At 47.8% G+C, this 27,963-nt stretch overlaps 1 protein-coding gene across 1 annotated transcript; it reads left to right on the plus strand.

Moving 5' to 3' along the window:
* LOC143942931 (kelch-like protein 10) lies at positions 1-26,763 on the plus strand. Its single transcript, XM_077464366.1, is given in 7 exon segments — positions 1-125; positions 18,550-18,691; positions 18,694-19,041; positions 22,254-22,822; positions 22,824-22,857; positions 23,800-23,949; positions 26,448-26,763. Coding segments are annotated over 7 exon segments (1,668 nt in total). The 3' UTR covers positions 26,748-26,763.
* Positions 26,764-27,963: the final 1,200 nt, after the last annotated feature.

A 27,963-nucleotide genomic window follows, 5' to 3' on the forward strand; every position in this document is an offset into this window, starting at 1 on the left:
ATGGCCTGGACCACATTCCATGAGCTGCGGCTGGAGGATGAATTCTGTGATGTTACCATAAAGGTGGACGATGCCGAGTTCAAAGCCCATAAGATCATTCTCTCTGTATGCAGCCTTTATTTTAGGTAAGTGTAGATAAATCATTACTGCCACAAAAATTAGACCCATTTAGCTCTAATCAATCTGCTATAACCTTGTCTAAGAACTGCAGCCAACATTAGTACTCAATGGGAATTGACCTTCATGGTGTAATGGCCTCCCATTGCCTTCCCCTGTCTGGTGACAGTTGGCCTCCACTGGTCACAGAGACCGTTTTGCTTCAATGGCTGTTGGGCATGGCCTAGCCATAAGACCCCTTTCACACCACACTGCTGATAGCGTGGGCGGTAAAACGCCGCTATTTTTAGCGGCGTTTTACCGCTGGATTTGCGGCGCATTTCAGCCGCTAGCGGGGCGCTTTTACCCCCCGCTAGCGGCCGCGAAAGGGTTAAAACCGCCGGCAATACGCCGCAATAGCTGATTTCAATGGGGAGCAGCGGTGGAGGAGCGGTAAACACACCGCTCCTTCACCGCTCCAAAGAAGCTGCTGGCAGGACTTTTTTCTGACGTCCTGCCAGCACACCGCTGTAGTGTGAAAGCCCTCTGGGCTTTCACACTAGAAACAATGGTGCAGCTTCTTTAGGGCGTTTTGCAGGCGCTATTTCTAACGCTATAGCGCCTGCAAAACGCCCTGGTGTGAAAGGGGTCTAAGGTCAACATTCATTCAACACTCCCAGACTGGAGCTGAAGGCTTGCTGAAATCTTATCCATTGCTTTGTACACTTCTCCTCTATGAAGCTCCTCAGCTTGGCATTCCTAAGCCTTATCCCAACTTTTGAATCAGCATTTCATCCAAAAACATCCAAATACATTAATACAACTACTGACAGTGTTTATCAATGCCATGTAATAGTATAACATTTTGGGGCTGTGCTTCGATCTGTTTGGCTGTTTTTAGGATTTCTGGTTGCATTCGTTTTTACATTAGGCTAAAAATCTCTCTTTCCTCACTGTCTTTCCTCAGTCTTCTAAGCCGAGTGACACTGGGGATTATACAGCTGAGTAGACTGACATCTTGTGGCTTACAAGAGGTACTGCAGAGGCTGGCCAAATGATTGCACCATGTTCAAATAGTTCATGCAACATGGGGTCAGTCTTGCCCCTATTCAGAGCTGAGTGTGATCATAGCCATGTGATTTATTCTTAATATTATTATACACTTCCTTTTTTTTTTTCCTTCATTTCTGTGCCCTATTAATATGAAAATATTAATAAAAAAATGATTTAAATAATAAAAAAAAGCAAAAAAGAAATAAATAATATTATACACACAAGTGCCATCCTCCAAACCTATCAGAAGGTCCACGCCTCTGCACGGTCCTGGGTCTGGGAGTAAGGAATGCAAGAGCATGTTCATTGCACCCATGATGCACTGATTGCGAATGCAACGCTCTGCAGGCTTAAATGCAAAAATTTATTAAATGTACATTTTTTGCTACATTTTATTACCCCTTCCCGATGGTCGTACGCAAATCTGCAGCCTCACAGAAGTGGGTCTTTATCCGTGGGGCCACATATATGCGCCAATCACAGCGCACTCCCAGCACAGAGGGCGGGCTGAGTGACACTGGGGATTATTCACCCCAGAAGACTGGCATCTTGTGGCTTACAAGAGGTACTACAGAGGCTGGCCAAATGATTGCAATGAGTACCACGTTCAAATGGTTCATGCACCATGGGCTCACATTTTCCCCATTCAAACCTGAGTGTGAGCATAGCCATATGATTTATTATTAATAACATACAAGTTTTACGCTGTGTGGGTATCTTTGACTTGGAGATTGTAAACCTTTTACTTCTTAAACAATAAAACTTCTTAAACAGAAAAAAAAAGTATTATACAGGATTTATATAAACATCTAGAGGCTTCTCTTGCATGTTTGTTCTCATTTTCAGAACTTGTCATAGAGGAGCAAAATCACACATTTTTGGCGCCATAGATTGTTAAGTGATAGCGCCTGATAAACAAATAAAAACACGCCTTGTTTAAGCGCTCCCATTATAGCTTATAGAGCCGAAAACATACATTTCTGGTCTGAAGAGCCATGGAAATCACTGCTTTATACCCCATTGGCCAGGTGCATGTCCAGAACAGCTGGTGCATACCTCCCAACTGTACCTGATTTCGAGGGACTGTCCCTGATTTGGATGTCCCTCTGTCCCTCATTCCTCCTCATTTGTCCCTCATTTTGGTCTGATCTATATAGATGTATATAAAATGCACTTTTTATCTTTCAAAAAGTGTTTCCCAGTGCTAAACCTTCCATCCAAATTCTAAATTGCTGCATTTGTAAATTTTAAAAGCCAATATAAAGGAATAGTAGTTTTTAAAAAAAGCCCTTGTGGATTTAATTAACCTTTTTTTTTGGGGGGGGGATTATGTCCCCTTTTAGGGGCGTGGCAGGGGACGTGTCCTATACCTACATACGTTTGCTAGTAGGTGTCCCTCATTCCCAGCTCAAAATGTTGAGAGGTATGATGGTGTATGGCGCATCTGACCAATGGGGGCGCAAAGCAATTGTTTGCATGGCTCCGCCTGCTTGTCCTGAAATGAGGAAAAATTATTTTATTTTTGGGGTATGTGATAGAATGAGATACATGAATAGCTACTGTGCCGTGCAATGATTTGGTTGGAGGGCTTTTTGATTGCTTTAGTCCCTTCTCAACACAAGTTGTGTGGCTACTGTATAGCCATGGCTTGCTTTTACTACTCTGATGGCCAAATAGCCTGCAATAGCTTCTTGGCTAGGATCTTGGGTTTGGGAACCCCATGGTGTGAAAAGACACATGGCCACATCATTTTTTTTCTATGGGCTAGGCTTTTTCGCTAAACCAAGGCAATTTTTACTGCCAGGCTGCAAGGCCTAGCCAGCGCACCTGTACCCACACTATTTATTTTATGTATTTTTCTCTATTGTTGTCACTTTGCACTTTTGTGTATGTTTCTTTCACTTGGATGAAGGGTATGGGCCTCAAAAAACACAGTCACTTCCAGCACTAATAGGTCCTCCAAGGTGTGGAGTAACAGATGTCAGATAAAATGGTGGTGTGAGAGGTACTGTATTTATTGGAGTATGACACTCACTTTTCCACCATGAAAATTGGGTGCAGATAGCGCGTGCATGTTATACGCCAATACTTCAATTTTAGCTGCCTCGGAGGGGTCAGGGCGGGGGAGGGACGAGTGCCGTTAGATTACATACAATGAGAATCTCCTGTTTACTTGGCTGTCCTCTGTAATAGGAAGTCCCGTGTCCTGGGCCGCCATTGGACCACTGTTCTGTCTATCATAGGAGATTCTCACTGTATGTAATCTGTCATCGCTGGTCCCGCCCCCCTTCCTGTCCCCTCTAGGCTGTAGGTGGGCATTGATCTGGCTGCACTGATGGCAATGGTGAGGCTGCTGTATTGATGGCAATGATGAGGCTGTAAAAAGAATCTAATAACCGGTGTAACTGGCGCTACCTATGTAACATAAACAAATATTGACTCTTATTGATGAAACAAATGAAAAAGAGAAAATGAGAAATGCCAAGAAAAAATAGGAGTAATCTATCTCACCAGTAATAGTATTCATATGTGTAATCGTACCTAAATAAAAATGAAGCCTCCCTAAGGAAAGTCCACTTATTTCAATCCAAGCCCAAAAAAAGGCACATACAAGAGGCTACTTCCAGAGGTGACATACAATCGCACAGATTCCCTACTGCGACTCCAATGTGACAATAAGCAGTGTAATAATTTAGGACCTTATCCTGAGAACTTAGTATAATCTTGAACAAATCATATATAAATTCTGTGAAAAAACACCAGATTAATATAGAAAAACTTGTACTGAGTGCGACTTTTCCTTAAAATCGCATTAATGCCACATTATGATAAACCCACCGATCTGTCGGCTGGGAAGAGAAAAATATAAAAATCTACTCCAATTACTACATGTGAAAAAAATATATATGAATCTAAAAAATATATGAATATATAAAACAAACTCTAATAAGTATATGTGTGTGAGACGTGCAATTGAAAATACCGAATTAGATGACACAATTCAAATTCAAAAACAAAAAGTTCCAAACATATGTACTAGCAAAGCATCTATGAAAAAAATGATACAAATAAAAAATGTGTTATAGTGACTCTTAGAAAAAAAAAAAAAAAAATATATAAAAATAAAAGTCCAACTCTCCAAAAAGTCTTCAATAGTGCAAATTCAACATTAAATGTTCATAAAGTGACTTTTGTGCTTCTTGTGTGATCTTCAAAGTGACTTCCGTGCTCCCCCGCAAGGTACCCCACTCACCAAAAAAATTCACCCCTACAGGGGTAGTTCGCCTTTAAATCCAATCTGCCGATATCCAGCTCTTTGACCTTCTGACCTCTTTATTTATAATCGTTCGTATCCAAAAGGAGATTCCATTTGTGCCCTTAGTTTGAAGTTAATATAGCCTCAAGGTTACTCTCACAATGATTATGGGACTTCTGTATTCGGTATTGCTTGCCCTTTTAATTGGCTAGGGATATATGGATATTGATGCTCTCATCTGCTTGGTTTTCATCCACTGTCCAGCACATTACAATGATGAGGCTGTATTTATGGCAATGGTGCGGCTGCAGATGGGCACTGACCCTTATTTTTCTTCAAAGTTAATTATTTAAAATGTAAGTTTTTTTTTCCTGAAACTTCCTTCTTAAATTGAATGTGCCTGTTATACGCCGGTGCGTGTTATATGCCAATGAATACGGTATATATGGTATCCAAAACTGGGTGGATGCTGCCTTCCTCAGATGGGGTAATCCGAAAGGACCTACAAGAAAAACAGAAATGGAAGGCGCGCACACCTAGTGCATTACCAAAGATAATTTAAAGCGGGAGTCCACCGGGACTCCGCGTTTTTTTTTTTTTTTAAAAGCCAGCAGCTACAAATACTGCAGCTGCTGACTTTTAAAATAGTGACACTTACCTGTCCAGCGCGCCCGCGATGTCGGCACCCGAATCCGATCTCTAGGTCGTCTGTCGGGTCCTGCCGCCGCCATCTTGGGTATGGGAATCAGGAAATGGAGCCTTTTGGCTTCATTTCCTGGTTCCCTACTGCGCATGCGCGAATCGCGCTGCGCAATAAGGACGCTCCCCGCTGCCTCTGGGATCTGTGTGTTTCCCAGCAGGCAGCGGGGTACTTGCGGGAAGGGGCGGGCACTTGCGGAAAGGGGCGTAAGTTACGCCCCTTTCCGCAGAGAGCTATCCCGGAAGTGGGTGCAGTTACCTGGATTATCCAGGTAACTGCACCCCCCTCCCCCCTGAAAGGTGCCGATTGTGGCACCGGAGGGGGGGAGGGTTCCGATGAGCGGAAGGTCCACTTTAGGGTGGTCCTCCGCTTTAATAGTAAAAATGTTTTGTTTTAGTGGGTACTCACAAAATGCAACGGACAAAAGGCCATAAAAACAATGCATGTATAGGGAATTGATTCCTCTTAATGGATTTTAGGCCTCATGCACACGAGACGCAGTTAAACGCGTGTTCAGAGGCAGTTGGACACTTTTTTTAACTGCTCCTGAACTCATTCAATGTTATCCTATGTGTCCATGCACACAGTCTCGTTTTTTGCCGTTTTTATGCAGTTGCGTTTAACCTCGTTTTTCCAGAAGAAAAAAAATGGGTTCAGACGCAAAAGTTTCCACATTTCAGACGCAAAACGCAGCAAAACACGGTAAAATGCGCCAAAACGCCGCTACCGCGTTTTGCCGCGTTTTCGTTTATAAGCGTTTTTAAAGGTGACCTTTTTTTTTTACATGAAAAATCTCAAAAATGATTGCAAATGATGAAAAACCATTAGAAAAATATTTTAAACAATTGCAATTGCAAGTGGACAATCCACAACTTGTGGCAAGTGACATGGCAGGTGGCAAGTGACGTGGCAAGTGGACGATCCACAACTTGTGGCAAGTGAGGTGGCAAGTGATGTGGCAAGTGGACAATCCACAACTTGTGGCAAGTGACGTGGCAGGTGAAGTGGCAAGTGACGTGGAAAGTGGACAATCCACAACTTGTGGCAGGTGACGTGGCAAGTGACTGGGCAGGTGACGCGGCAAGTGACCTGGCAGGTGACGTGGCAAGTGGAAAATCCACAACTTGTGGTAGGTGACTGGCATGTGACGTGGCAAGTGGACAATCCATAACTTGTGGCAGGTGACGTGGCAACTGGACAATCCACTTGTGGCAGGGGACGTGGCAAGTGACGTGGCAAGTGGATAATCCACTTGTGGCAGGGGACGTGGCAAGTGACGTGGCAAGTGGTACAATCCACAACTTGTGTCAGGTGACGTGGCAAGTGACGTGGCAAGTGGACAATCCCCAACTTGTGGCAGGTGATGTGGCAAGTGATGTGGCAAGTGGACAATCCACTTGTGGCAGGTGACGTGGCAGGGGACATGGCAAGTGACGTGGCAAGTGGAAAATCCACAACTTGTAGCAGGTGACGTGGAAAGTGATGTGGCAAGTGGACAATCCACAACTTGTGGCAGGTGATGTGGCAAGTGATGTGGCAAGTGGACAATCCACTTGTGGCAGGTGACGTGGCAAGTGGACAATCCACAACTTGTGGCAGGTGACGTGGCAGGTGACGTGGAAAGTGATGTGGCAAGTGGACAATCCACAACTTGTGGCAGGTGATGTGGCTGGTGAAATGGCAAGTGGACAATCCACAACTTGTGGCAGGTGACGTGGAAAGTGATGTGGCAAGTGGACAATCCACAACTTGTGGCAGGTGATGTGGCTGGTGACGTGGCAAGTGGACAATCCACAACTTGTGGCAGGTGACGTGGAAAGTGATGTGGCAAGTGGACAATCCACAACTTGTGGCAGGTGATGTGGCTGGTGACGTGGCAAGTTGACAATCCACAACTTGTGGCAGGTGGCATGGCAGGTGACGTGGAAAGTGGACAATCCACATCTTGTGGCAAGTGACGTGGCAGGTGATGTGGCAAGTGACGTAGCAAGTGGACAATCCACAACTTGTGGCAGGTGACGTGGCAGGTGATGTGGCAAGTGACCTGGCAGGTGACGTGGCAAGTGGAAAATCCACAACTTGTGGCAGGTGACTGGCATGTGACGTGGCAAGTGGACAATCCATAACTTGTGGCAGGTGACGTGGCAAGTGGACAATCCACTTGTGGCAGGGGACGTGGCAAGTGACGTGGCAAGTGGACAATACACAACTTGTGTCAGGTGACGTGGCAAGTGACGTGGCAAGTGGACAATCCCCAACTTGTGGCAGGTGATGTGGCAAGTGATGTGGCAAGTGGACAATCCACTTGTGGCAGGTGACGTGGCAGGGGACATGGCAAGTGACGTGGCAAGTGGACAATCCACAACTTGTGGCAGGTGACGTGGAAAGGGATGTGGCAAGTGGACAATCCACAACTTGTGGCAGGTGATGTGGCAAGTGATGTGGCAAGTGGACAATCCACTTGTGGCAGGTGACGTGGCAGGTGACGTGGAAAGTGATGTGGCAAGTGGACAATCTACAACTTGTGGCAGGTGATGTGGCTGGTGACGTGGCAAGTGGACAATCCACAACTTGTGGCAGGTGACGTGGAAAGTGATGTGGCAAGTGGACAATCCACAACTTGTGGCAGGTGATGTGGCTGGTGACGTGGCAAGTGGACAATCCACAACTTGTGGCTGGTGGCATGGCTGGTGACGTGGAAAGTGGACAATCCACATCTTGTGGCAAGTGACGTGGCAGGTGATGTGGCAAGTGACGTAGCAAGTGGACAATCCACAACTTGTGGCAGGTGACGTGGCAGGTGATGTGGCAAGTGACGTGGCAGGTGATGTGACAAGTGGACAATCCACATCTTGTGGCAAGTGACGTGGCAGCTGACGTGGCAAGTGACGTGGCAAGTGGACAATCCACAACTTGTGACAGGTGACGTGGCAAGTGACGTGGCAGGTGATGTGGCAAGTGGACAATCCCCAACTTGTGGCAGGTGACATGGCAAGTAGACAATCCAAAACTTGTGGCAGGTGACGTGGCAAGTGACGTGGCAGGTGACGTGGCAAGTGGACAATCCACAACTTCTGGCAGGTGACGTGGCAAGTGGACAATCCACAACTTGTGGCAGGTGACGTGGCAAGTGACGTGGCAAGTAGACAATCCACAACTTGTGGCAGGTGATGTGGCAAGTGACATGGCAGGTGATGTGGCAAGTGACGTGGCAAGTGGACAATCCACAACTTGTGGCAGGTGATGTGGCTGGTGACATGGAAAGTGGACAATCCACAACTTGTGGCAGGTGGCATGGCAGGTGACGTGGAAAGTTGACAATCCACATCTCGTGGCAAGTGACGTGGCAGGTGATGTGGCAAGTGACGTGGCAAGTGGACAATCCACAACTTGTGGCAGGTGACGTGGCAGTTGGACAATCCCCAACTTGTGGCAGGTGATGTGGCAAGTCACGTGGCAAGTGGACAATCCACAACTTGTGGCAGGTGCCGTGGCAAGTGACACGCTAAATACAAGTACACTGCAGGTCTCACAGCTGCTGCTACTCACTCTGGTCTCACAAAATTGCTGAAATAGTTAATAATACTGTTTTTTGAGCTGGGGAGGGTCTATGATGTTAGCTTAACTAAACGCTTCTAGACGCAAACGCGGTAAAACGCGGTAAAACGCCGCTAAATCGAGGTAAAAATCGCGGCAAAACGCGCGTCTTGGGTATGGGAATCAGGAAATGGAGCCTTTCGGCTTCATTTCCCGGTTCCCTACTGCACATGCGCGAATCGCGCTGCGCAATAAGGACGCTCCCCGCTGCCTCTTGGATCTGTGTGTTTCCCAGCAGGCAGCGGGGCACTTGCGGGAAGGGGCAGGCACTTGCGAAAAAGGGGCGTAAGTTACGCCCCTTTCCGCAGAGAGCTATCCCGGAAGTGAGTGCAGTTACCTGGATTATCCAGGTAACTGCACCCCCCTCCCCCCTGAAAGGTGCCGATTGTGGCACCAGAGGGGGGGAGGGTTCCGATGAGCGGAAGGTCCACTTTAGGGTGGTCCTCCGCTTTAATAGTAAAAATGTTTTGTTTTAGTGGGTACTCACAAAATGCAACGGACAAAAGGCCATAAAAACAATGCATGTATAGGGAATTGATTCCTCTTAATGGATTTTAGGCCTCATGCACACGAGACGCAGTTAAACGCGTGTTCAGAGGCAGTTGGACACTTTTTTTAACTGCTCCTGAACTCAAAAATGATTGCAAATGATGAAAAACCATTAGAAAAATATTTCAAACAATTGCAATTGCAAGTGGACAATCCACAACTTGTGGCAAGTGACATGGCAGGTGGCAAGTGACGTGGCAAGTGGACAATCCACAACTTGTGGCAAGTGAGGTGGCAAGTGATGTGGCAAGTGGACAATCCACAACTTGTGGCAAGTGACGTGGCAGGTGAAGTGGCAAGTGACGTGGAAAGTGGACAATCCACAACTTGTGGCAGGTGACGTGGCAAGTGACTGGGCAGGTGACGCGGCAAGTGACCTGGCAGGTGACGTGGCAAGTGGAAAATCCACAACTTGTGGTAGGTGACTGGCATGTGACGTGGCAAGTGGACAATCCATAACTTGTGGCAGGTGACGTGGCAAGTGGACAATCCACTTGTGGCAGGGGACGTGGCAAGTGACGTGGCAAGTGGACAATCCACTTGTGTCAGGTGACGTGGCAAGTGACGTGGCAAGTGGACAATCCCCAACTTGTGGCAGGTGATGTGGCAAGTGATGTGGCAAGTGGACAATCCACTTGTGGCAGGTGACGTGGCAGGGGACGTGGCAAGTGACGTGGCAAGTGGACAATCCACAACTTGTGGCAGGTGACGTGGAAAGTGATGTGGCAAGTGGACAATCCACAACTTGTGGCAGGTGATGTGGCAAGTGATGTGGCAAGTGGACAATCCACTTGTGGCAGGTGACGTGGCAAGTGGACAATCCACAACTTGTGGCAGGTGACGTGGAAAGTGATGTGGCAAGTGGACAATCCACAACTTGTGGCAGGTGATGTGGCTGGTGACGTGGCAAGTGGACAATCCACAACTTGTGGCAGGTGACGTGGAAAGTGATGTGGCAAGTGGACAATCCACAACTTGTGGCAGGTGATGTGGCTGGTGACGTGGCAAGTGGACAATCCACAACTTGTGTCAGGTGAGGTGGCAAGTGACGTGGCAAGTGGACAATCCCCAACTTGTGGCAGGTGATGTGGCAAGTGATGTGGCAAGTGGACAATCCACTTGTGGCAGGTGACGTGGCAGGGGACGTGGCAAGTGACGTGGCAAGTGGACAATCCACAACTTGTGGCAGGTGACGTGGAAAGTGATGTGGCAAGTGGACAATCCACAACTTGTGGCAGGTGATGTGGCAAGTGATGTGGCAAGTGGACAATCCACTTGTGGCAGGTGACGTGGCAAGTGGACAATCCACAACTTGTGGCAGGTGACGTGGCAGGTGACGTGGAAAGTGATGTGGCAAGTGGACAATCCACAACTTGTGGCAGGTGATGTGGCTGGTGAAATGGCAAGTGGACAATCCACAACTTGTGGCAGGTGACGTGGAAAGTGATGTGGCAAGTGGACAATCCACAACTTGTGGCAGGTGATGTGGCTGGTGACGTGGCAAGTGGACAATCCACAACTTGTGGCAGGTGACGTGGAAAGTGATGTGGCAAGTGGACAATCCACAACTTGTGGCAGGTGATGTGGCTGGTGACGTGGCAAGTGGACAATCCACAACTTGTGGCAGGTGGCATGGCAGGTGACGTGGAAAGTGGACAATCCACATCTTGTGGCAAGTGACGTGGCAGGTGATGTGGCAAGTGACGTAGCAAGTGGACAATCCACAACTTGTGGCAGGTGACGTGGCAGGTGATGTGGCAAGTGACCTGGCAGGTGACGTGGCAAGTGGAAAATCCACAACTTGTGGCAGGTGACTGGCATGTGACGTGGCAAGTGGACAATCCATAACTTGTGGCAGGTGACGTGGCAAGTGGACAATCCACTTGTGGCAGGGGACGTGGCAAGTGATGTGGCAAGTGGACAATCCACAACTTGTGTCAGGTGACGTGGCAAGTGACGTGGCAAGTGGACAATCCCCAACTTGTGGCAGGTGATGTGGCAAGTGATGTGGCAAGTGGACAATCCACTTGTGGCAGGTGACGTGGCAGGGGACATGGCAAGTGACGTGGCAAGTGGACAATCCACAACTTGTGGCAGGTGACGTGGAAAGTGATGTGGCAAGTGGACAATCCACAACTTGTGGCAGGTGATGTGGCAAGTGATGTGGCAAGTGGACAATCCACTTGTGGCAGGTGACGTGGAAAGTGATGTGGCAAGTGGACAATCCACAACTTGTGGCAGGTGATGTGGCTGGTGAAATGGCAAGTGGACAATCCACAACTTGTGGCAGGTGACGTGGAAAGTGATGTGGCAAGTGGACAATCCACAACTTGTGGCAGGTGATGTGGCTGGTGACGTGGCAAGTGGACAATCCACAACTTGTGGCAGGTCACGTGGAAAGTGATGTGGCAAGTGGACAATCCACAACTTGTGGCAGGTGATGTGGCTGGTGACGTGGCAAGTGGACAATCCACAACTTGTGGCAGGTGGCATGGCAGGTGACGTGGAAAGTGGACAATCCACATCTTGTGGCAAGTGACGTGGCAGGTGATGTGGCAAGTGACGTAGCAAGTGGACAATCCACAACTTGTGGCAGGTGACGTGGCAGGTGATGTGGCAAGTGACCTGGCAGGTGACGTGGCAAGTGGAAAATCCACAACTTGTGGCAGGTGACTGGCATGTGACGTGGCAAGTGGACAATCCATAACTTGTGGCAGGTGACGTGGCAAGTGGACAATCCACTTGTGGCAGGGGACGTGGCAAGTGATGTGGCAAGTGGACAATCCACAACTTGTGTCAGGTGACGTGGCAAGTGACGTGGCAAGTGGAAAATCCCCAACTTGTGGCAGGTGATGTGGCAAGTGATGTGGCAAGTGGACAATCCACTTGTGGCAGGTGATGTGGCAGGGGACATGGCAAGTGACGTGGCAAGTGGACAATCCACAACTTGTGGCAGGTGACGTGGAAAGTGATGTGGCAAGTGGACAATCCACAACTTGTGGCAGGTGATGTGGCAAGTGATGTGGCAAGTGGACAATCCACTTGTGGCAGGTGACGTGGCAGGTGACGTGGAAAGTGATGTGGCAAGTGGACAATCTACAACTTGTGGCAGGTGATGTGGCTGGTGACGTGGCAAGTGGACAATCCACAACTTGTGGCAGGTGACGTGGAAAGTGATGTGGCAAGTGGACAATCCACAACTTGTGGCAGGTGATGTGGCTGGTGACGTGGCAAGTGGACAATCCACAACTTGTGGCCGGTGGCATGGCTGGTGACGTGGAAAGTGGACAATCCACATCTTGTGGCAAGTGACGTGGCAGGTGATGTGGCAAGTGACGTAGCAAGTGGACAATCCACAACTTGTGGCAGGTGACATGGCAGGTGATGTGGCAAGTGACGTGGCAGGTGATGTGACAAGTGGACAATCCACATCTTGTGGCAAGTGACGTGGCAGCTGACGTGGCAAGTGACGTGGCAAGTGGACAATCCACAACTTGTGACAGGTGACGTGGCAAGTGACGTGGCAGGTGATGTGGCAAGTGGACAATCCCCAACTTGTGGCAGGTGACGTGGCAAGTAGACAATCCAAAACTTGTGGCAGGTGACGTGGCAAGTGACGTGGCAGGTGACGTGGCAAGTGGACAATCCACAACTTGTGGCAGGTGACGTGGCAAGTGGACAATCCACAACTTGTGGCAGGTGACGTGGCAAGTGACGTGGCAAGTAGACAATCCACAACTTGTGGCAGGTGATGTGGCAAGTGACGTGGCAGGTGATGTGGCAAGTGACGTGGCAAGTGGACAATCCACAACTTGTGGCAGGTGATGTGGCTGGTGACATGGAAAATGGACAATCCACAACTTGTGGCAGGTGGCATGGCAGGTGACGTGGAAAGTTGACAATCCACATCTCGTGGCAAGTGACGTGGCAGGTGATGTGGCAAGTGACGTGGCAAGTGGACAATCCACAACTTGTGGCAGGTGACGTGGCAGTTGGACAATCCCCAACTTGTGGCAGGTGATGTGGCAAGTCACGTGGCAAGTGGACAATCCACAACTTGTGGCAGGTGCCGTGGCAAGTGACACGCTAAATACAAGTACACTGCAGCTCTCACAGCTGCTGCTACTCACTCTGGTCTCACAAAATTGCTGAAATAGTTAATAATACTGTTTTTTGAGCTGGGGAGGGTCTATGATGTTAGCTTAACTAAACGCTTCTAGGCGCAAACGCGGTAAAACGCGGTAAAACGCCGCTAAATCGCGGTAAAAATCGCGGCAAAACGCGCGTCTTGGGTATGGGAATCAGGAAATGGAGCCTTTCGGCTTCATTTCCCGGTTCCCTACTGCACATGCGCGAATCGCGCTGCGCAATAAGGACGCTCCCCGCTGCCTCTTGGATCTGTGTGTTTCCCAGCAGGCAGCGGGGCACTTGCGGGAAGGGGCGGGCACTTGCGGAAAGGGGTGTAAGTTACGCCCCTTTCCGCAGAGAGCTATCCCGGAAGTGAGTGCAGTTACCTGGATTATCCAGGTAACTGCACCCCCCTCCCCCCTGAAAGGTGCCGATTGTGGCACCGGAGGGGGGGAGGGTTCCGATGAGCGGAAGGTCCACTTTAGGGTGGTCCTCCGCTTTAATAGTAAAAATTTTTTGTTTTAGTGGGTACTCACAAAATGCAACGGACAAAAGGCCATAAAAACAATGCATGTATAGGGAATTGATTCCTCTTAATGGATTTTAGGCCTCATGCACACGAGACGCAGTTAAACGCGTGTTCAGAGGCAGTTGGACACTTTTTTTAACTGCTCCTGAACTCATTCAATGTTATCCTATGTGTCCATGCACACAGTCTCGTTTTTTGCCGTTTTTATGCAGTTGCGTTTAACCTCGTTTTTCCAGAAGCAAAAAAATGGGTTCAGACGCAAAAGTTTCCACATTTCAGACGCAAAACGCGGCAAAACACGGTAAAATGCGGCAAAACGCCGCTACCGCGTTTTGCCGCGTTTTCGTTTATAAGCGTATTTAAAGGTGACCTTTTTTTTTACATGAAAAATCTCAAAAATGATTGCAAATGATGAAAAACCATTAGAAAAATATTTTAAACAATTGCAATTGCAAGTGGACAATCCACAACTTGTGGCAAGTGACATGGCAGGTGGCAAGTGACGTGGCAAGTGGACAATCCACAACTTGTGGCAAGTGAGGTGGCAAGTGATGTGGCAAGTGGACAATCCACAACTTGTGGCAAGTGACGTGGCAGGTGAAGTGGCAAGTGACGTGGAAAGTGGACAATCCACAACTTGTGGCAGGTGACGTGGCAAGTGACTGGGCAGGTGACGCGGCAAGTGACCTGGCAGGTGACGTGGCAAGTGGAAAATCCACAACTTGTGGCAGGTGACTGGCATGTGACGTGGCAAGTGGACAATCCATAACTTGTGGCAGGTGACGTGGCAAGTGGACAATCCACTTGTGGCAGGGGACGTGGCAAGTGACGTGGCAAGTGGACAATCCACTTGTGGCAGGGGACGTGGCAAGTGACGTGGCAAGTGGACAATCCACAACTTGTGGCAGGTGACGTGGCAAGTGATGTGGCAAGTGGACAATCCCCAACTTGTGCCAGGTGATGTGGCAAGTGATGTGGCAAGTGGACAATCCACTTGTGGCAGGTGACGTGGCAGGGGACATGGCAAGTGACGTGGCAAGTGGACAATCCACAACTTGTGGCAGGTGACGTGGAAAGTGATGTGGCAAGTGGACAATCCACAACTTGTGGCAGGTGATGTGGCAAGTGATGGGGCAAGTGGACAATCCACTTGTGGCAGGTGACGTGGCAAGTGGACAATCCACAACTTGTGGCAGGTGACGTGGCAGGTGACGTGGAAAGTGATGTGGCAAGTGGACAATCCACAACTTGTGGCAGGTGATGTGGCTGGTGAAATGGCAAGTGGACATTCCACAACTTGTGGCAGGTGACGTGGAAAGTGATGTGGCAAGTGGACAATCCACAACTTGTGGCAGGTGATGTGGCTGGTGACGTGGCAAGTGGACAATCCACAACTTGTGGCAGGTGACGTGGAAAGTGATGTGGCAAGTGGACAATCCACAACTTGTGGCAGGTGATGTGGCTGGTGACGTGGCAAGTGGACAATCCACAACTTGTGGCAGGTGGCATGGCAGGTGACGTGGAAAGTGGACAATCCACATCTTGTGGCAAGTGACGTGGCAGGTGATGTGGCAAGTGACGTAGCAAGTGGACAATCCACAACTTGTGGCAGGTGATGTGGCAGGTGATGTGGCAAGTGACCTGGCAGGTGACGTGGCAAGTGGAAAATCCACAACTTGTGGCAGGTGACTGGCATGTGACGTGGCAAGTGGACAATCCATAACTTGTGGCAGGTGACGTGGCAAGTGGACAATCCACTTGTGGCAGGGGACGTGGCAAGTAATGTGGCAAGTGGACAATCCACTTGTGGCAGGGGACGTGGCAAGTGACGTGGCAAGTGGACAATCCACAACTTGTGTCAGGTGACGTGGCAAGTGACGTGGCAAGTGGACAATCCCCAACTTGTGGCAGGTGATGTGGCAAGTGATGTGGCAAGTGGACAATCCACTTGTGGCAGGTGACGTGGCAGGGGACGTGGCAAGTGACGTGGCAAGTGGACAATCCACAACTTGTGGCAGGTGATGTGGCAAGTGATGTGGCAAGTGGACAATCCACTTGTGGCAGGTGACGTGGCAGGTGACGTGGAAAGTGATGTGGCAAGTGGACAATCTACAACTTGTGGCAGGTGATGTGGCTGGTGACGTGGCAAGTGGACAATCCACAACTTGTGGCAGGTGACGTGGAAAGTGATGTGGCAAGTGGACAATCCACAACTTGTGGCAGGTGATGTGGCTGGTGACGTGGCAAGTGGACAATCCACAACTTGTGGCAGGTGGCATGGCTGGTGACGTGGAAAGTGGACAATCCACATCTTGTGGCAAGTGACGTGGCAGGTGATGTGGCAAGTGACGTAGCAAGTGGACAATCCACAACTTGTGGCAGGTGACGTGGCAGGTGATGTGGCAAGTGACGTGGCAGGTGATGTGACAAGTGGACAATCCACATCTTGTGGCAAGTGACGTGGCAGCTGACGTGGCAAGTGACGTGGCAAGTGGACAATCCACAACTTGTGACAGGTGACGTGACAAGTGACGTGGCAGGTGATGTGGCAAGTCACATGGCAAGTGGAAATCCACAACTTGTGGCAGGGGATGTGGCTGGTGACATGGCAAGTGGACAATCCACAACTTGTGGCAGGTGGCATAGCAGGTGACATGGAAAGTGGACAATCCACATCTTGTGGCTAGTGACGTGGCAAGTAGACAATCCAAAACTTGTGGCAGGTGATGTGGCAAGTGACGTGGCAGGTGACGTGGCAAGTGGACAATCCACAACTTGTGGCAGGTGACGTGGCAAGTGGACAATCCACAACTTGTGGCAGGTGACGTGGCAAGTGACGTGGCAAGTAGACAATCCACAACTTGTGGCAGGTGATGTGGCAAGTGACGTGGCAGGTGATGTGGCAAGTGACGTGGCAAGTGGACAATCCACAACTTGTGGCAGGTGATGTGACTGGTGACATGGAAAGTGGACAATCCACAACTTGTGGCAGGTGGCATGGCAGGTGACGTGGAAAGTCGACAATCCACATCTCGTGGCAAGTGACGTGGCAGGTGATGTGGCAAGTGACGTGGCAAGTGGACAATCCACAACTTGTGGCAGGTGACGTGGCAGTTGGACAATCCCCAACTTGTGGCAGGTGATGTGGCAAGTCACGTGGCAAGTGGACAATCCACAACTTGTGGCAGGTGCCGTGGCAAGTGACACGCTAAATACAAGTACACTGCAGCTCTCACAGCTGCTGCTACTCACTCTGGTCTCACAAAATTGCTGAAATAGTTAATAATACTGTTTTTTGAGCTGGGGAGGGTCTATGATGTTAGCTTAACTAAACGCTTCTAGACGCAAACGCGGTAAAACGCGGTAAAACGCCGCTAAATCGCGGTAAAAATCGCGGCAAAACCCGCCTTTTTAAACGCCGGTTTCAGCTTTTAAAAACATGTGTCCAGCAGAGTTTGCATCTGCGTCTCGTGTGCATGAAGCCTTAAAGGGAAAACGACTACTCTTGTATTTTGCTAAAGTAAACAATGTTTATTGTAGATTGTTATTATTTGTGTTTTTTTGTGTGTAGGTAAACAAGACCTACATTACAAAGAAGAAAGGGAAAGATAGGTACATATAAATTATACAGGATTCAATGATCACAAACATGGAATACAAAATCAAAGATACGCAGTTATATATGCTGACACGTTTCTAATATTGACTCTTCTTGAGGGTAACAGATCAGCAGATTAACATATATCATGTATTGTATCTTGAAACCATCATGTATAGTTGCATCCAAAATAAAAAGAAAGGAAAACCCTTTGTACAGAGGGCAAAGGGATAAGCAAGGTCACTGCTCTGCACTCAACGCCTAGCCCGGAGCCAGCAGGTCTGGTCCTTCAGCCAGTCCCCAGAAGACAGTACAGTAAGTACAGTAAGGACAACAAAGTGTGCTTTGCTTCAAGTGGTGTCGTGCTGGGGGGGTGCAGAGATGGCACAATGCCAAGGTCTTGCCAGATGGCCAAAAGATACCCAGAGGTGGCACTAAGGATGTCCTTGTGTGCTTGTGGTGGGTGGTGGGCACTGAGCTAGCCCATGCCAGGAGGCATGAGCTGCCCGGCAAAGGGAGGTATGCCACAATATGGAGGCCTAGGATATAGGCTCAAAAATGCACTGTTGCAAGCCTGAATTGGTTTCTCCAAAAGGAAAATCAAATCCAATCACCAAACAAAGAGAAAACGACCAGCCAATGCCAACAGGACTAAAAACAATGCATTGACATGCACAGAACACTGGGTACAGCTAACGTCTTTCGGGGGCGCACCCCCTTCCTCAGAGCTAGCTTAGCTCTGAGGACGGGAGTGCACCCCCAAAACGCGCAAGCTGTACCCCGTGTTCTGTGCATGTCCATGCATTGTTTTTATGGCCTTTTGTCAGTACCCACTTTTATATAAAACATTTTTATTATTAAATTGTATGTTTACAATGCGCATACAACATTCACTTTACCTGGGCTACCATCAACTACAGACCTATGTGTAGCATTTGTGCTACTACAAATCCCCCCCCCCCCCAAAAAAAACAACATATTAAATGATGAAAAACTTTATTTTAATAAAAGAAGTCTAACATGAATTCTTCTCCTCCTCCCAGGGCTCTGTTTTCTGGAAGATGGACAGAGAGAGAAAATAATGTGTGCCATATACCCGGAATTTCCCGAGACATAATGAGCTTGGTCCTCCAGTATATCTACACCAATGCAGTATCCATCAATTCCGAGAATGCACAAGCATTGTTTTAATGGCCGCAGAGCAGTTCAATATCCTGGGTCTAAAATGGCGATGCTCGGATTTCCTCATTGGCCAGCTATGTCCTGAGAACTGCATTGGCATTGGCAGGTTCTCCAGACAGGTTCATTGCCCCAAGCTGCATGAGAACAGCCATGCGTACATTCTTCACCACTTTCACGAAATAGCATCGACCTCTGAGGAGTTTCTGGATCTGTCCCTAACAGAGTTTAAGGATCTTATTACCAAAGACGATCTTGTTGTTAAAAGAGAGGAATTCATCTTTGAAGCCGTCATCAAGTGGATTGAGCACAACCCCAACGATTGTAGGCAATACATCACCACCCTACTGCCTAAGGTAAGGTGGGGAACTCCATTTACTCATTGGGGTTGATTTACTTAAACTGGAGAGAGCAAAATCTGGTGAAGTTTTACATGGTGCCCAATCAGCTTCTAACTTCAGCTTGTTCAATTAAGCTTTGACAAAAAAAAAAACCTGGAAGCTAATTGGTTTCTTTGCAGAGCTGCACCGGTTTTAGCGAATCAAGCCCAACGTAAGAAAAAAAATATTCCATATTTTGTAGGTGCATTCTCGCACAGTGCAAGCAGCACCCCTGTTGAATTTCTTTGAGAAAAACAGAGAAGGTTTTCAATTTCTTCCAGCCCATAGTTTGTACAAATGTATGCAAAATGTTATAGGTAATCGTAAATCGGAACGCCACCCTACAGGGGAAATTCTGCTTTAAGTCCTGCTCCCCTGTCACTTTTTTTGCACTTAATTTTTTGAGGGGGAGCAGGTACCTAGTTTTAAAGGGTACCCGCTCCCACTTCCGTTCAGATCTCCTAGGTGATCTGAGCAGAAGCTCTCCTCTCCCACCCTCCCCACAGTCTTCTGGGACACATCACAGGTCCCAGAAGACTGCGGGACCACTCACAAAGTGCAGCGCAACTTGTGAAGCCAAGCTGGCTGTGAAGCCAAAAGCAGCATAGCCAGCTGCCCACATTTAGGATGCCAGCGCTGGATCCCTAGACAGATAAGTGTACTTTTATTAACCACTTAAAGAGGAATTCCCCTAAAAAAACAAATACTGCAGCTGCTGACTTTTAATAATCGGACACTTACCTGTCCCAGGGTCCAGCGATGCGGGGGAACGAAGCCCCGCTCATCCCCCCCCCCCTGCTCAACAGCGGCGGCATTGCAATTGTGGGCACCCGGCTGAGGCTTCACAGCCGGGCACCCACTGCGCATGTGCGAGCGTCGCAGCATGTCATGATTGGCCACGCAGTCATCTGGGACCTGTCATGTGTCCCGGATGACTCACAGGAAGGAGGGAACAGAGCTGAGCTGGTGATGTCACCAGCCCAGGCACTGAAGGAGGTAGACTACGACAGACCCCCTAGCAACAGGCATTTAGAGGTGAGTTTAAAAAATAATAATAATTTATTTAGGATTTTTTTTTTTGTGGAGCACCACTTTAAGGACCAGAAGGATTTACCCACTTAATGACCAGGCCATTTTTTGCGATACAGCACTGCATTGTTTTAACTGACAATTGCGTGGCCATGCGATGCTGTACCCAAACACAATTGTTGTTGTTTTTTTCCCACAAATATAGCTTTCTTTTGGTGGTATTTGATCACCTCTGCGATTTAAATTTTTTTGCGCTATAACCAAAAAGCCCGACATTTTTGAAAAATAAAAAAACAATATTTTTTACTTTTTGCTATAATAATTACCCCCCCCCCCCCCCCCAAAAAAATGAATTTCTTCATCAGTTTAGGCCATTATATATTCTTCTACATATTTTTGGTAAAACAAATCGCAATAAGCGCATATTGATTGGTTTGCACAAAAGCTATAGTGTCTACAAAATAGGGCAAAGATTTATGTCATTTTTTTTATTATTATTATTTTTTTGTACTAGTAGTGGCGGTGATCTGCGATTTTTAGATGGACTGTGACATTGCGGTGGATAGATCGGGCACTTTTGACACTTTTTTGGGACCATTGCCATTACAGTAATCAGAGCCAAAAATAGCCACTGATTACTGTATAAATGACACTGGCAGGAAAGGGGTTAACACTAGGAGCGATGAAGGGGTTAAGTGTACCCTAGGGAGGTGTTCCTAACTGTGGGGGGAGGGGACTGACTGGGAGTACAGAGAGAACACTGTTCCTGATCACTAGGAACAGACAATCTCACTGATCTCTACTGTCAGAACTCTACTTTGTTTACAATGGCAATTCGTTCTGCCTCTCTGAGGAGCTATCGCGGATAGCCGGCGGACATCGCGTCCGCCAGACCCGCTCATCGGCTCCCCTGCTGTGCAGCGGGCTCGCACGAGCACCCACAGTGACTCATACACAAAATGACATACAGGTGTGTTGTGTCTTGCAATAGGACCGCCCTGACGTTGTATATATGCGGTGGGTGGGTTAAAAAAGTCAGCAGCTACAGGACTTGTAGTTGCTGACATTTCTTTTTTTTTCCAGAGTGAACCTCCTTTTTAAACTGAACAGTTTAAAGGTATCTTTCGGTATCTGAGAGTGTTGTCTATCTCAACCCATTTATGGTTAGATAATTTTTGTTTCTCTATAGCAGTCTTTCTCAACCTTTTCAACAGGCAGGAACCCCTGCTAAAAATTTGAAATCTACAACTCATAATACATTAGCGTGATGGTCAGTGAGAAGAATGGTCCTTACACTTGTGGTCATTGGGAAGAATTACCTCCTTACAGACAGCTAAAAAGATCAATGGTGTCAGTGGGAACTTATCTGAGAGGCAGAAATTGCCCAATGCTGAAGGAACCCCTAGCAACTTCTGGACGTACCCTATGGTTCCAAGGAAACCCTGGTTGAGAATCACTGCTCTATAGGCTCCCTGACCATAGCCAACATTCCTTGTATTTCTGCCAACTCCAACCAGTATGTAGGCAGGGGCAAGCTGCAGTACATCCTTCAACCTGAAGGTGGAACTGCATAGATCTTCAAGTTGGCTGGAGTCCAGTGGGGAGGAAATGTCTCCTATGCCATCTTACTAGGGAAGATGGTGATCTTATTAGATACTGAAGATTGGGGTGGCCATCTTGACAAAGGTCCCTATTAGTTTAAGGGACAACCATTTACCCCACCCACACTGAGGCAGTAAGGTAGGAAGAGAGCTCCACTGCTTAGGAGAAGCACAGGTGCAGATGTATGGAGAGGTTCCTGAGGAACAAGGACGCGTAGGTTTCCTTTTCAGGGTGCCTTCTTTGCACCGGTCCTGGACAGACTGCCTCTGACCATTATGTACCTTAGAGGCCTTGTAGAACCCAGTATCATTGAACCTTACCACCACCCCTCCAATGGAGCATGCCTCTGGTATTGCAAAATTATAAATGTAATTAATTTAATATAAACACCACTGAGTAAAGCCTACTTCCTTACCAGTATTCTTTGAATAAGGAAGCTGTATACTTCACAGCTTATGTGGTGTCAAAATTGTATTGGACTTTTGTACCTCAATGATTGTCTATTGAGTTTTGTTGACCTCTACAACATGAAGACACCTTTATCTCTTCTTCTTCAGGTTCGAATGGCTTTGATGCGCACCAGGTATTTGATGAACAAGGTGATGACTTACATCCACATACAGCACAAGAAAGAATGTGTGAATATTGTCACTGGTGTACTGAAGACAAAATATAACTTAAATGCAAATGGATCCTCCTGGTCAGATTTCAAGAACCCAATGACGAGGCCACGCCTACCAAGTGCAATTCTACTCGCCATTGGCGGCTGGAACTCTAATGACCCTACCAACGCCATAAAGGCCTATGACTGCAGGGTTGACATCACCCATGATATGGAAAGCCACAGGGCCTACCATGGAACGGCATACCTAAATGGTTTTGTGTACGTGGTTGGAAGGTTTAACGGCATGGATTTTTTCAATAGCGTAAGACGGTTTGACCCAGTCAGGAAGATCTGGCAGCAAGTGGCTGCAATGAATCATAAGCGCTGCTATGTCAGCACGGCAGTCCTGCAAAACCCGCTCTACGCCATGGGCGAGTTTGATAGCCACATTCGCCTGAAATATACAGAATGTTATGACCCAGAAACCAATCAATGGAATCTTATAGCTCCAATGAATGAAATGAAGCGATGCAAAAGCCACCACCCTCAATGGCAAGGTAAGATATAGACACCCACTTAAAAACCAAATGGTCTTACACACACACCTACATTCTAGAGCTACAGCCTTCATCGCTTTCTTCGGCATTCTACACTTCTGTGAGTGTCGGATTCATTTGTCTGCTGTAGCTTAGGTGTTTCCATCCCCTGACCACTGGGACACTACAAGATTCAGCAACGACATGGGGGTCAGAGGTCGTTCCTTCTTCCAGGTCAGGGACCTGCTAAGCAGTGAAGAAAGGATGGGTTTCTTTTTTTTTTGTAATTCCTTTATTTATAGAATTATTATACACCAAACAGACAAGAAAATTACCAGTATAAGCAGAATAATTGGTATTGTCCAGGTTTCTTTTAAGGTGATTGCAAAGGTACAGTTTAAAAAAAAAAAAAAAACCTGTTATACTTACCTGCTCTGTACGATCCCCCCACTGGCACTTCTGACTCCTCATCCCACCCCCGTTGAGTGCCCCCATAGCAAGCCGCATGCTATGGGGGCACTCATGCGTGCTTACTCCCAAGCCTATGGCCCCACAGAGATTGGCTCGGCCCCGCCTCTCGCTCCTTCGTCACTGGCTGAGATTGACAGCAGAGGGGGCAGCTCCCGCTGCTGTATCTGAGCCAATGAGGAAGGAGAGAGCCTCAGCTCTCATGCACATTGTTGGATCGAGATCAGGCTCAGTTTTGTATTTAAAGGGGGCTGTGTGAGAAGGAGCTGCATGCAGAAGGTTTTCTACCTTGTAAAAAAACCTTCTGCCTTTACAATCACTTTAAGTAAGCAGCAATAGAGGTAACACACTGGGGTTTTTCAGCTGTCATTCAGCTATATCAGGCTTCTGGTGTGTTACTGTATTGTTATGGCCTATTCACACCTATGCGTTTCCCCCAATGCCATGTCATTTAAAAACAAAGAGTTTAATATCATTCTTATTATGTTTTTACAGATCTATATATGTGGCGGATTTAGTGGAGAAGAATTCCACTTCACAGCAGAAGTCTACAACCCAGATACAGACCAAAGGAGCATGATCGCCCCGATGCGGAGCCAACGCAGTGGTGTTGGTGTCATCACTTATGGAGATCTGGTCTATGCAGTATGTGCAATGATTACTTTCTACCCAAATGAGATTGAATGAGAAACATAATTTGTAGCATGCGTCTGGTGAAACCGATGTCAGAAGAACTGGAAATGAGAGGATATCTCTCTCTAACAGAGCCACTGATAGGGGTACTAATCCCTCCCCACTCCATCCAAAACTAGGAAAAAAGGCTTTGACTTGAAATTAATTTTAAAGGATAAGTTCACCTTTTGGTAAAAAAATAAATAATTTTATTTTTGCAGGAGAGAAATGTGCATTTATTATTTTTTGACTGAGGAGCCTGGAAAGCATTGGACCTGTCATCAGTGGATCGGGGTGCAATGGCAGACTCCTGCAGACAAGCTTTTCCTGCAGCATTTCAGGGCTTGTGAATAGCATATTAGGCCACTCATCGGCGACCTCGCAGTCCATTCAGAACTACAAGCCATCAGCCACAAAGCCTGACAGTACTTGTAGTTCACATATCATTTAAAGCCCAACTCTGACTCAAAAAAGAAAAAAAAATTACTTGTTCAGCCTAAGGGGTAGAGCAAGGGGCTGCATCACCTACCCGACTCTTCACTCCACCACTGCTATTTTGTCCCTGAAGCTTCCAATCTGTGCATCATCACATACAATGCAGGGCTAATAACCCTGCATTGTACATAGTGGAGGCAGGAGCATGGGCGTCCGCAGGTAGGGGCAAGGCGGGTCAAGTGCCCCCCCGGAATCAGGGATTGGATCTTAAACTCAGTACAGTTGCGTCGCTATTGTGGTGCTCAGTACAGCAGAGAACTTGGCAGTGCTGTGACAGAAGAAAGGTGAGCTGCGGGCTATCAGAGGCTTCTCCCACTCTCCCCACTTTCTCCTGTCAGGGAGAAGAGACAGCGGCTCTCACCAGGTTCCCCACCCAGGTTCCTTCCCGCTCTGTTCCTTCCCTATTGGCCATAACTGAGGGCCAATCAAAGGAGACTGGGAGAGGAGATCATCATGGGACATGTAGTCCCAAAGATTGGCGCCCCCATTTTCCACAGGGAGGAGGCTACAGCTTGATCAAGAGGGATATTGACAGACTGCAGCCTGGAAAAAAGAGTAGGGAGAGAGCGCTACAGGACAAAGAATGAGAAGTGTGCTGGGCGGAAGCCAGAGAGAGAGCCGCACTGCCCAGCGCCACCAGAGAGAGAGCCACGCTGCCTAGCACCACCAGAGAGAGAGCCACGCTGCCCAGCGTCACCAGAGAGAGAAAGACTGAGCCACTACCAGGGTACAGACATGCTACACTACTGACAAGAGTCGCCCCCAGGGAACCCAGAATGAGCGATCGTCCAGCCGGAGGGATCACTGCTGTCGTTTCGCTGGGTCTGGTAAAAGGGCTTGTTGGCCATTATCCATTACTTATCCTAGGGACTTACTATGTCTGCAGTCTCTGACCATGATAATGTGAAAATGACCTTGTCGAAAAGGGACGTTGCATGGGTGACCCCAAAATGATGCCCCCTCCCTGAAAAAAATCTGCGGACGCCCATGGGTAGGAGTGTGACCACAGCTGGAAATAGCTTACCAAGGTGGCTATAACAGACCAAGGTAGCTTGCTGGAGCAAGGAATAATATGTCTTACCACTAGACTTAGGCTGGCCATAGATTATGCTAAAATCACTCAAAATCACTCGAATTTCTCCTTGCGGAGCTATTGCTTTCTCCCGGCAGGGAGCCGTCCCTGTTGAGAGAACACAATCAAGAGGATTTACTAAAACTGCAAAGTGCAAAATCTGGTGGAGCTTTGCATGGTAGCCAATGAGCTTGTATCTTCAGTTTGCTCAATTAAGCTTTGACAAAAAAAAAAAAAAAACTGGAAGCTGATTGGTTTCTATTCACAGCTGCACCAGATTTTACACCCTCCAGTTTTAGAAAATCAACCCCAATTATTATTGCTTGCAGCTATAGTCGCTGACAATAATTGCATGCTAGAAGTCAGATTATTTTAAAGAACATGTAACATGTAACCCTTGCAGTGTGTGTGTGTGTGTGTGTGTGTGTGTGTGTGTGTGTGTGGGGGGGGGGGGGGGGGGCACTGCATTTTTGTTTTACCCGGAGTTGGCTTTTAGAAGCAGGCTATGTCACTGGGAAATGGAATGGACACTCTCCATGATGTTGTGGCTAAGCCTTGGATATTGTTTATTCCATTGTTCAGTGAAGCAGCCTTAGCAGTCAGTAATGGTATTTTCATTGGCTATGGGCATGGCAATTGGTGGAGCTTAGTTATGAAGTCAAGAAAAGTCAATAAGGCCAACAAAAATTAAATGCAAGAATCTAGAAGAGTATACTCTTAAAGTCCAACTCTAAGAACAATAAAATAAATAAATACAGTGGGCCCTTCCACGCTGCAAGGGTTACATGCTATATTCAGACATGGTCCTTCATGTTAAGGTGACCTTTAAGACCATACCCATCATCCTTGTGAAACCTGTTTGCCACATGAAGTAAAACACGGTAACACGCGTTGTCTCTTACAGGTCGGAGGATCTAATGCAGGCGGTAGACTGCGCAGTGCCGAGGCCTATAACCCAGCCAACAACATCTGGACTGAGATTGCCTCCATGTTCAGCCCACGCAGCAACTTCGGGATTGAAGTACTGGAGGATCTCCTTTATGTGATTGGAGGTTTCAACGGTTTCGAAACAACCTTTGAAGCAGAGTACTATGACAGGAAGACCGATGAGTGGTACGGCGTCCACAACATGAACATCCATTGCAGCGCCCTGGACTGCTGCATTTTGCCTGGCCTCCCCAACGTCCGGGGATTATGCCGCTAGTCGAGACCCATTCTACAGAGAGGGAGAAAGGCGGACATTATCCGAAAAGCTCTTTATAAGTGTATCGGAATGAAGTGACTCCTTAAAGCACATCAATATAAACTGTAGTTGGGAATAAATTAGAAAACTGAACTCAAATGTTACTGTTAGGGGAGGGGCTAGGACGGTGAAGGCACTCGGGCTCTATAGCGATTTGAGGAGCTGATCGAGATTTTGGAAGTGCAGCTCGATGTTGCATTTTAAATTCATGTCCGTATTAGTGTGGTGCGCTGGAAGCACCCACATATTTATTGTGAGTACCCTGTACATTTTAATAAACGCATGTTAAAGTGTTTTAAACAAATCAAGCACTATTGGAGTCTTTTTCTCTGCATATACTCTGCTGCTGACATACTGAGGAGGAGATCTTGGGAGAAGTTTAGGAGCCATATGTGTTGGATTCTCACTGAGTCCTGGGGGGGCTCACAGGCATTTTCTGACCCTGCTTAGTTTGGGGAGTCGCACTCCCAGAGGTGAGCCTATACCTATTGGGGGGGAGGGGGTCACAAGTGAGGTGATTCGCTGGTGGTCTGGATGTTTTACATAGGATTTCAATATTTTTATTTGTTCATCAATCAACATCCATTTGTGGAATTCAGTCAATAAGTCCCTCTTTTTTTTCTCCACCCAAAGGTGGAACACAATTTTTGACTGCAGCAAACACAGAAATTCATTTTTTGTACAAGAGGTTTTGGGCACATATCAATTTAATTATACACAAATATATTTATTGCGCCATTGGCTCACATATTTCACATTTGTGGTGAGGCGGCAATGATGGGCGCAGTGAGGCGGCAATGATGGGCGCAGTGAGGCGGCAATGATGGGCGCGGTGAGGTGGCAATGATGGACACAGTGAGGTATCCCCCGGACGCATGCGCAGTGGAGGGCGGATTCCCCGGGCCGTACTGCGCATGCGCAAAACGGAAATCAGGCGCATGCGCAGTGAAGGGCGGATTTCCTCAGACCGTACTGCACATGCGCAAAGTGGAAATCGGACACATGCGCAGTGGAGGACGGAATCCCCCGGACCGTACCGGACCACCCGGACTTTTTTAGTCTCGCTGTAATGGAGGTCTCTATTGGGGGGGGCACTGTCTGATAGATAATCTGTTACTTTGCACTGCCCTACTGACACCGCCCACTGCCCTACTGACACCGCCCACTGCTCTACTGA

The sequence above is a fragment of the Lithobates pipiens genome, unplaced genomic scaffold (genome assembly GCF_037356315.1).
Source record: "Lithobates pipiens isolate NorthernLeopardFrog02 unplaced genomic scaffold, aLitPip1_a1.2 Scaffold_30, whole genome shotgun sequence".
NCBI classification, from domain to species: Eukaryota; Metazoa; Chordata; class Amphibia; order Anura; family Ranidae; genus Lithobates; species Lithobates pipiens.